This window comes from Cynoglossus semilaevis, chromosome 15 (genome assembly GCF_000523025.1).
Source record: "Cynoglossus semilaevis isolate Cse_v1.0 chromosome 15, Cse_v1.0, whole genome shotgun sequence".
In the NCBI taxonomy this organism is placed as follows: Eukaryota; Metazoa; Chordata; class Actinopteri; order Pleuronectiformes; family Cynoglossidae; genus Cynoglossus; species Cynoglossus semilaevis.
In genome coordinates, this window is record NC_024321.1 from 846,057 (window position 1) to 857,235 (window position 11,179).

An 11,179-nucleotide genomic window follows, 5' to 3' on the forward strand; every position below is an offset into this window, starting at 1 on the left:
GGCAGAATTTAACGTTGAGGGTTTAGTTTTTGCGAATGCTTAGCGGAGCGACGCACAGGTTTGTCCTTCAATATACTGCGTGTAGAATGTTAAGTGGACAGCTCACCAGAGTCTGGTCGTAATTCATGGGCTTTCTATGTATGACTAGCACCCTCTACTGGAGTGGAGCAGGTATATACGGGAAGGAAGAAAAGCAGGAAGGATGAGTGGATGGTTAGATTTTAGGCTCGGTACAACTCGTTTATGTCGATACCGATACTGCAACTTGAAGTATTTGCCAATACCAATATCGATCCGATACCTTTTTTTCTACCGCAGCATGCAGGCTACCGTTGCTGAGGCATAGTTATGGCATGTTGCACGAAGTTAAGCATTTGGGCTTGGGTATTAGATCGAATGAGCTATAGTTGTTTTGGAGTTATTTTTTCGATGTTCGATCCTGAAATTTTGAGTATCAGATCAAGCCGTCCATAGTCAGAATATATACAGACGCAAGAAGCTGCAATTAGAACAAGAACATACATAGTCAATTTCCAAGTGTAAATGACATGTCAGCTGAGCTGTTGAAGCTAACGATGAGCCGACGGTGATTTGACACAAACGTGGCTGGTAAATCGAGGAAATACCACACAGAGAGGTAAGTAAGTTATGATTTTAGGTACCAGATTTTTTTTACCTCAAAGAAATTCTGTATTTGCTTTAGCGTAATTTATATTTTTAACCATTAACAGGAGTCAAACCACCTTGTTATTTTAGCCAAGGTTCAAATTAAAACAAGCGTGATGTACTGCACGTATAAGATTCTGCCCAAAGGTTACATTACCATAGTGAAGTAGGAATAAGGAAAAAAAAACACACAAAATTTTGTGTGTTGTGATCCATGATAATTAAGCACATTCATATTAATTAGCGGCAACCTTATCATCTAGTTTTCAAGAATATAAACAAGTCCCTTTCCCCCCCAGGAGAGACATAATGAGGTGTTTGAGGACAAGTGGAGTTACTCCACTAGTCGACACTTCCACACTTCTTCGCAACAGAACACACACATACGCGCGCAAGAAAGAGAGAGAGAGAGAGAAAGACAAAGAATAGAAGTGTCTTCTCTCTGGGTGGAAGTGACTCCTCCATAAAGCATGAAGGTCTCTTACATGCTGGTCAAAGGTTCAGCCATTTGGAAATACCCAGAGGGCAGGCCTGGCCTGGCCTTACATCCTCTTGGCACCAGTTGGCCTTTCAGAGTGAAAAGGCTGAGTCGACTCCCCGCAGCTCGCTGGAGACGACTGTGTGTGGGTGTATGTGTGTGTGTGTGTGTGTGTGATAGAGAGAGAGAGCGAGAGAGCCGCAGTTCCGCATTCACTCAGGGGATAATTACTTTAGCTGCCTGCCTATTCATTACACTGTGGAGCACAGTCCATGTGAAATGTACATTTGTGTGGAGCCGAGTACATTATAAATCTATCAACGGCTGCTTTATGTGCGGAGAAATGGCCGCCGTTCACTGTCAGTGCTGTTTTAGTCGGCTAATATATTTATCCACTTTGAACAAAAAGGGGCTAAAGATTCATCGTCACTTCCTGATTCGTGTTTAAATGAGATGAGAAGGAAACGTGGGCCACTACTACGTCCATTACTGTAATGATCATATTATTAGGAACGCGCGATGGAACAAAGGCTTCTGTGGTTTTAACATCAGGTTAGCAGAGCCTCAGCACCTCATCGGTCAATGCATACCGGGGCGATTACTTTAATGAGCATATTAGTAGGCACGCGCGATGGAACAAAGGCTTCTGTGGTTTTAACATCAGGTTAGCAGGGCCTAGCATACCGGGGCATTTTCTAATCAAACACACACTGCTCTGAATGCACCTGTCATCTTCACTTGCCCCCTGTGTTTGAAAGCAGTGTCCCTGCGTGGGCAGGGACTACAACAAATACAAAGTCAAAACTGATTAAAGTGAGACTGCTGCTTAGGAAAACACTGAGAGCGTGGCCCTTGACTCCACTCCGGCAGTAAACCACAGCGTCCAACCAGCAGCTGTAGGTCAATAAAACATTCATGGTCCTACACACAAAACACAGTTGCAGAACAAGCTGTTTTGTTGAGTTTGAACAGGCGCGTGGAAACTTTTTGACCTGCGGGCCACAATGGGTCCTAAAGTTTGACATGGGGGCCAGGTCAGCAGCAGATAGATGGGGAGTTCGTGTGGACTAAAATAAATGACATGTAAAAGGTAGTCAATAAAGGCAATAAATGGCAGTGTTGCATATAAGCCTCTACAGTGGACGCCTGAGAATCCACTGTAGGGGCTGCCATCAAAATCTATTCTTATTATAGAAAATGACATTTTAATAGCTGTCCACTGTAGTGACCGTCATGCATGAAAGGGTTAATTTAGACAAGTTTGGTGGGCCGGATTAAAAAAAAAACAAACGGGCCGCATCCGGCCCCCGACCTGTAGTTTGCTCATGCCTGAGTTAGAAGAATCACTGGTATAACTTTCACTAATGTGAAGTAACACTGGGACACTACAAATCTACAAATAAATGCATCAGAGACAGTGCTATCCAATAGAAAAAGAACTAGAAAAAAAAAAAAACGACAGTGTAAATGTTTCTGAATAAAACCGTGTACAAGCTGCAGTCCATCATAGAGTTCAATGGATTATGGTGTTGAATGCATCCATTAAGCTGCACCATATATAAACTGCACCCCTGCAGTGTGTTTCTGTAAGCACTTATACGCACAGTGAGACGATGATGTTTTAAGTTAGATGTTGCGTTTGGTGTATCACAAGCGGGAGAGACTTTTTTGTTTTTCTTTTCCTTTTCCTCAATTCCGTTTCTCCACTGGAAAACTGTGGCGTTCCGGACCAGCAGACCTAAGAAATATGACTTCTGTTCGATTTATGGGGTTGGTCAGTGCTACAGGTAAATTAAAGTAAACTTGATGTGTTCCAGGTTAGCCTTTCTCCCAAACAGTTCGGTAAAAATAGACGTATTGTTACATACGTAAAAATAAGTTCTTGCATGTTCAGCATATTTTTAAATGTCAGCGGTTATCATACTCAAACACCCACTCTGATCCCAGGTCAACGTAAAAAAAAAAAAAACTCTCCCACTTATCCAATGATCATTTAATATGCAGTGTTCATTGATTCACATTAGGAAACATCTCCTCAACAGTGAGCTGCTAAAAAATTTAGAGCCTCTGCCGTCGCCGTCGCCGCACAAGTGGGACAAAATTAAAATTAAAGATCTCATTTGCACAGAAACAGAGTGATGCCTCCTAGCCAAGGATCCACGTGCCAATCACAGCCCGGAAGGACTGAAGTGAGGGAAGAAAAACTGCGATAGCAACTCGCGGGGGGATTCGGGAGACGAAACAACGGTCAATTTAAGTCTGATTGAGTGAAAGAGGTCTGACCCGTGACTGAGAGACATGTTAACTCCAACATGAAACTGAATGTACTTGTTTGACATATCTGAATTGAATGCGTCCGCCGGGACTCAATTACTCAAACTGTAACAACTGTTGTTCAGCGAAAAATGGAGTATTTAAGATACATACCATAAGTAAAATCCCTTTTTTTTTTTGATTATGGAAATGATGTATGAGCTAAATCTTTAGTAAGTTTGGGGTATTTTCAAGCAATTTTGTCAAACTTAAGCCAGTACGAGGGCTGACATGACTTCTATTTTTGGGAATGATTTAGCATTTAGCTTTGGCGCTCTGGCTAACTTTCAGCTAATTCTTTCGTTCCTTTTACTAATATGTTGGTAACTATCATTAAAATTTAAAAAAAAAATCTTTTACCAATAGGCATCTCTTACCTGACAGGATTGCTGGTGAGAGAAACTCTGAGGGACTCCAGGCAGTTGAGCAGTTTTTCCTCAGTGATTCCTGATCTCAGCTCGTGAACGTATTCCTGCGATGACAGCGTACTCTCGTGTTTGCTGTTTCTGAGTCCGCCCTGAAAGACAAAAACATCAACAAACGGGTTTTTAATTAACTGCGTGATGAATATAATTTCAGTCATAGTGAATGTTGTCAAGAGACCCTTGGGATCACGTCATGGAGCAAATCAGATCTAAGTAAGTTTCACAGCCTGATCTTAAGTTACCGTAAGACCTGTAAGGATGCTCAGAATGAGAGGTGATAGAAAACTTTACGTTGGGTCTTTTTGACATTATGGTCCTTTGAAGAGGGTACATCAAGACCCAGATGAGACAACTTTACGAATCATGAACAAGCCCCATGACTGAAGGAAAAAAAAGTTGTAGATGTGGTACTGTAGGAGTATTTTCATATATAGGTATTATTGTTTGCACTGCCTCTCAGTGGTTTGGTAGTGTAGAGTAAGTATATGTACTTGCCACAGCACTGTTGGGAATTCGGTGGCGAACAGTGTTTGGGTAAATCACAACGACACCAAGCAGTTTTATTTTCTTCTAATTAGCAGAAAAGTTTTATCCAAACGGAAACAAATACTTCAGTTTTGAACAAGCAAGTCTTCAAACGGAAAATGCCCTCAAGTAGGAAAGTAGTACAATAGAATTAAGGATCAAATTAATTTAGAAAAGGAAGTGAACTTTCCCAGATTTTCAAACACCACGTCCTGTTTCCATGTCTCAATAAACAAATCAAAACAAATTTTGGTTAAATAAGTCACAAAAAAAAAAAACAAAAAAAAAATGAGATGCTAGTGAGATGCTAAACAAACGCACACGGATAGAACAAACTCGATGCAGAAAGATCAACAGGGAATCGAACCCACAAAAAACCTTTTGCTGTAAAGGCCCGTATTCTACCAACATTTGCCTTCGGCAATAACACACTGAACTACAGCAGGCAACGACACAACACAGGGTCACCAGTGCACAGCTAATTACGAAGTGTTGGGTCACTGGATCCGACACAACACAGGGTCACCAGTGCACAAATTATAGCTGTGCACTGGTAATTAGCTAAGTGTTGGGTCACTGGAATGGTACATATTGGAGTACGATTACGAGTACTTGAATGTAAAGTATTAGGCCTGATATTGACGGGTGACCCTTGCATGACACATACAGTACTACTTTTACAGTTTTCCGCTATTTGTAGGGTACAGACATTGATGATTGTGTGCTTGAAGCCAACATCTGAGTGATTGGTCAGACTTTTTTTTTTTTATCAACTCAGCATGTAAAAAAAAACCCGAGGCAACAAACAGCAACAATTTAAGTAACACGTTTGCGCACAAATGTCCTCCGGTGGTATCTGAAGTTTGGAACCTTTTTTTTTATTTATTTACCTGAAGCATTATCTTTTACTGACCCGTACACTTACACTTGCGCACCCTAATCTACAAGAACCAAATTTTCTTAAATCAAGTTTCTGCGACTTAGCAGCAAAAACACATTTTTGCCATTTTTGCTGTATTTTCTCCTCAACTGTCTACACCACCCCCCTTCTTTTTATGTCTCTTACTTTTTTTATCTCTCTTGCTCTTCCCCTGCCTCTCATTTTTTTTTTCTTTACGCTACCACTTCGTCATGTCCAACCCAAACACACTCTTCTGCGTCCCTCCATCTTCCCTTGCTCTTGTTCCCTCGGGTCTCTTTTTGAACCATTTTTGTCTGCGTGAGGCTGAAGAGGAAAATGTCCATTTCCCAGTAGCCGGCAGGTAATATCCTCCCCTCTGCCTCCTCACGTCCTTTCTCTGGAGGTGTAACGCTGATATTATCCCAGAGGATGGCATTGATTCAGGACGGGGTCATGAAAAAGCAGTTTATGGTCAGTGTCTCTGGTTTCCAGAGGTCAGTACATGCTGTGAAACCTGAGCTCTGGCTTTTCTGGACATGGTGTTGTGCCTGCTGGGAACTACTGAGAGGTATAGGAAGATAAATACAAGGTGGCTACTGCTGTTTTTTTTTTTTCCCCACCGTGTGTTAACTGTTTTATCACTGGAGGAATAAATGTGCTATGAATGTTTGGGCCTAAAGAGCTGTTTCGGAAAGAAGGATGGCCGTCTTTTTCTCAATTTCAGTACAGTTTCTTCTGCCAGCGTTGGGATTAAAAATTCTTGTTGAAGTATTTCTGGTTATTTTATAAATAAGTGCAAAAATGCCCCGTCAGTGAGCAAATGCCGAGCCAATTTAAATTAAGTCGGACACTTTTGTTATCTTAAAATGCCCATCTTTCGAGTCCAGCGGTTAAGGAACTCCAAGGATTTTACCACCTACAGTCCTAGGTATCATCCAAAGATACATAAGTTCTGAAGAATTGTCCACACATACGTGAAATCACTGAACACAAACCTTGAATGTCGGTGACCTTCCCTCAGGCAGCGCTGCATTACGAGGGGACATCGTTCTATATAACCATGTGGGACCAGAAACACTTGACAGACAAACCATGTCTGTCAACACAGTCTGTCACTACATGGACAAGTGTTAGGTTAAAACTCAAAATGAAAGCCAAATGACAGCTGGATCCTGTCATTGAAAATGAACCCACGCGAGGTAGAAACGTGTGCTGCGGTCTGACAAGTCTAAAGCTCGTGATCGTTTTTGGAAATCATGGAGTTTGGCCTTCATGCGAAAATGGAAAAGAACCCTCCAGATTGTTGTCAATGCCAAGTTCAGAAAACCAGCATCTGTCCAGCATTTTAGAGAAATACCTGTTGATTTCAGACAACACCACACCAAATTCTGTAAGTGTTACAACCGCTACATAATAAAACGGTTCGAGTTTACCTGCCTCCTAAAAAACCAGAAAGCGATACATTTGATCAACATTACAGATCCAGGATTCTTAGCAAATTCAAATTAATGACCTCTGCTTTTAACCCATCACCAAAGTGAGCAGTGGGCAGCTTAATCACCCGGGGAGCAGTTTGTGGAGACGGTGCCATGCTCAGTGCAACCCAGTGGTAACATGGCAGCTGGTGGATTTGAACCTGAAACCTTTCCGGACACAAGTCCGCTTCCAGAAAGCCATCACTGCTCCAAATCAAGAAGAGGAAAAAAATCACCGACAGTTGTAACGATTCTCCTCAATTTGCCTCACTGAACATTGCCCATGTGTCTACCTTCATTACTGTCATGATGATGACAATGATTACAACAATTACTGTCATGATGATGACAATGATTACCACAATGTCAATTAGGTTAATTAGAAATAATACGATTTCCTTCATCCTTAAATAGTTAACGGTAAAAAAAAATCATTCAAGGAATTCTGGTCCAGACTTGAGTTCCTGGTGCTCGAGCCTGCGGTAAAAACCCAACTGTGTCGTAATCTTCTGTGGTTAAAAGACAAAATATGTCCTCATATTGCTCCTAGTTCCAGCAGAGGAAACACGCCACTTCAGTGCAGCCTCACCCGAGGAGGACCTACTCAAACTTTGTCTTTTTAACTGCAGTCTTGAGTCTCATCTCCTAACACTTATTGAATCCCCTATTTGTCGATAACTGTATTTCCTGCCAAAAGAAAACAGTGCTGGGAGCAATTACTCCAGCAAAGCCTGTCAATTTCATTTTGGGAGGGTTAGGATCGGATTGAGACTCATTCCCTCCTCTTCCATCACCTCTGCCTCCAGGATTTTTCCCATCCCGTGAGCAGTGACAGAGTGAAGCTTTTCTGTCTACTGAGGGGCAGGGCAGGGAGACAATGCCAAGGAGGCTGCAGCAGCACATGTCATCTTCACCTGTAATGAGCCAGTAACAAGCTGGCAGCGTCCTCGGCATCCGTTGCTGTGTGCACTCAGCCACACTGATGGATACATTATTCAGCTCCGTTGTCAGCTCAGTGGAAAAAAAACACATGGAGGCAACGTGTCTGGAAGTAAAAGATGTCTGGAGGAGAGCCCAATGCCCAAACACAGGCACGCGATTGTACTCAAGGTGTTCCCCAACTATTTAGTCAGCTCTGTGATCTTTCAGCGAGGCGACCAGGAGACGGTACGATGGTGAGAAAACAAGTGGGGCAGGTCCGAGGCTGAGTCTTTGGAACACTTTAGATTACAGACCACGAGAGTTACACGTTGATAGATAAACGGTCCGAATAAAAGTGCAGATTTGTCCATAGCGCTCGAGTTCTTTGGGTTTAAGCCCAAACATCGTTCACGTGGAGATGATGCATTGTGAATGGGTCAAAAAAAAAAAAAAACCCTCCATCAAGGTGGAAGTAGGCTGCGTTATCTCAAAAACTGACTGGTCATACCATGAGACTACACACCACGGTGCAGTAGGTGGCGGTACTCGCTATTGTTTCAGGACGTCAGGTCCCTTCATCGACATTTTGGTGTTTAAAAAGAACGCGGAAAGAACTTCTTCCACAGACACAAACACGAACTTCTTTCCAGTAAATATATTTTCATATTATATAGACCATTTATATAGACTGTTGTGGACACAAAGTCATGAATCATAAAGTATCATGAGTTGAGTGTATCATTACATCCCTACTAATGTGTAATTGGACGTTTTATAGAACCACTTATTGTTGAGGCGCTTTGGCCCAGAGGCAATGTCTCTGTCGTTGGTGTGGAACCACAGGGTTCATCTCCTGGGAAAGATCGAATCCCGGTTAGGACGGTTTGCACCTTCCAGTGGACTCACCACTCGCAGGAAGGTTCACGAGGGGCTGGTGCGATTTGGGTGGCGGTCGTGGAGACAGCTGCCCCGTGACCCGGTAACGGATGAAAATGGATGGATGGATGGATTTATTGTTGACAGTGAATCATATCATAACACTAGTTGGTGCTCAGAAAGCTTTAATATCTAGCAAGAAAAGAAGGGAGCATTGAGGAAGGCTAAGGATCAGGACAGAGCAAAATTTTACTTTAAAATAAAAAGGTCTCCCATTACAACCTTGATATTACCTTCCCCTCACTATAGATTTTCTTCTTTCGGTTTGCAACAGGTGAGAATGTAGTCGGAAAATGTCAACATTTGTCATTCAGGTTTTATGGATTTCGCTATTACTAAATATTGTTGTTTTTTTGTTTTTTTTCCATAACAAAAGTTTTCTATTTGTGCCAACAACACCTATGAAATAGCCAGGTACATCCACACAAATCTAACAGGTTTTTATATGAAGAACTAATCTCACCTTTAACACCATCTAATGTCTGGCCTGAATCTGCGGTGTCAGTGTTGAAGGTCAAACTGAGACATGGATCAGTGGACATACTGCCTGGCTGGACAATGTGTTTTTGCCTGAATCTGACTTAAAGGACAGAGTCCTGGAGCCGGCAGATAAGACATTTCATGCAGGGCTTCCAGCTCAGCGGGGGGATTTCCCACAAGACCATGCAGCCAGAATTCCATCCCTTCTTCCATCGCCAGTTCACTCCTTACTCTTTTTTCCATTATCTGTCTGTCACTTTCTTCACTCCATCTATACCGTGGCGTTTCAGACGACGACGTAGAAATGAGTGCTTGTCAGATTTTACTTTTTTTTTTTTAGTCTTCATTTTGACTTGGTTAAAAAATGTAAAAAATAAAATAAAATAAAATCAATGTGATTTTTTTTTTTATCCCTGTCTTGGTAAAAGATAATGTAGGGGAATCCAAAGTGTGTTTTATCAGGATTATTATGTATTTGTCAATGCATGATTTATTACAATTAATCATGATACCTTACAGATATTTTCCATATGTCCGACATAAAACACCATCCCTAAGAGCAGGTCGACGTATATACGTTTTTTTTTTTCAGCTAACCCAAACGATGGAATTATTAATACGGTCAAACATCATCATAAATATTCACGAGGATGAGTCGATTATTGCTTCTATGGATTGGAAGGATTTAAGTCATCATCGTGCATCTTGGCAGCAGCTTGTAGAAAATGTCAGGAGTTGCTTTCAAAATAACGGTGATGTCATCGTCTACCTCTACGATATGAATCCATCTACTAGTGTCAGTCAGCGTGTCAGCCACCGACTTGTTTACTGCCCTGTGCTTGTTGAGGCTGCTCTCATGCAAGTGCAGGTGTCTGACTGGAAAATAATGCCTCCACACACAAACACATGCCGGGCATTGAGATGGTATTTTAAGCCACCACAGGGAAATTATGGAAATATGATATATATATATATACATATATATATATATGAACAATTTTCTACCCATGCCTTAAAATACATACAAAAGAATTATCAGATATTTTTTTAAATCAGAAATTTATTAATTAATTTGTGTGATCTATGCATTAATTTCAAAGGTTACTAAGGTTATTAGTATGAGAGACTTAAAATAGGAGTTTTTAATTAGCAAACTAGGTTTAATTGATATGCAGAATGCATAGACAACAACTGTGAAACTCAAATATATTCTTGGAGGAATAACTTTACAATTAGAAAATGCTTGTAGTTTTCAACAATATTGAAAAACTAACTTGTTTATCCACAGAGATAGTGTACGAATGGAGCCGCTTGCTTTTGTAATTAAAAAAGTAGAGACAAAACATATATACTGTATATATATATATTAATGTTAATGAGGGACTATGATTTATATTTGTAAGTAGTTGTAAAATATTTGCCAATAAAACAAAGAAGTGATTACAAACACAAGTTAGCATAGACAGCTAAATAGCCCTGTTGTCGAAATAACCACATTTTCAACAAAATGTAGCAAACGCTAAATGATGAGCCAGAATTAGCTTTATTAAGCTAACTCTACTTGAGTCATAACATAGAAAATCATGTTTAGTATTAACTTTCGTATGATACATTTTTCTAATTTTGGGTGCACATTGGCCTCCTCACCATCTTACAGTATATGCAATGATTCTTTCCTCCTAAACAAATGTTAGCATTATTGCTCTATTTCTGGCTAACGTCAGGTCCATTTTTCTGAATTTTACTGCAGTCGTGCTTTAAGATATAAATCGACTCATCCTCCTAGTGGAAGACGCAGATGCCTACGTTGTGATGTATTTTCACATTTTTCTCTGAAAGAGAAGGGAATTAGGTTATACTGTGTCCCTCCTACAGCTCAACGTCGCTCTGATTGATCTGTATCCCTGTTACAAAAGAGCAGCAATTCACATTAATTGCAGACAAAAAAGGAGTCAATAGTTTTTCATTATCATTCGAGCACTTTTTTGTCTACTTTACAATTAAGCTCTGAACAATTCATTTAGGAATCGACCTTGTTAACTTGTTAACTTTCTGCATC

General features: G+C 40.8%; 1 protein-coding gene across 4 annotated transcripts in view; it reads right to left on the bottom strand.

The window, feature by feature from the left end:
• The window catches only part of diaph2 (diaphanous-related formin 2), a 443,473-nt gene that overhangs the window by 303,500 nt on the left and 128,794 nt on the right, over positions 1–11,179 (bottom strand). For all 4 annotated transcript variants that reach the window (XM_025063481.1, XM_025063479.1, XM_025063480.1 and 1 more), the window contains one exon: positions 3,835–3,974. In XM_025063481.1, coding sequence (XP_024919249.1) covers positions 3,835–3,974 — 140 coding nt within the window. The remainder of the gene's footprint in view (positions 1–3,834; positions 3,975–11,179) is intronic.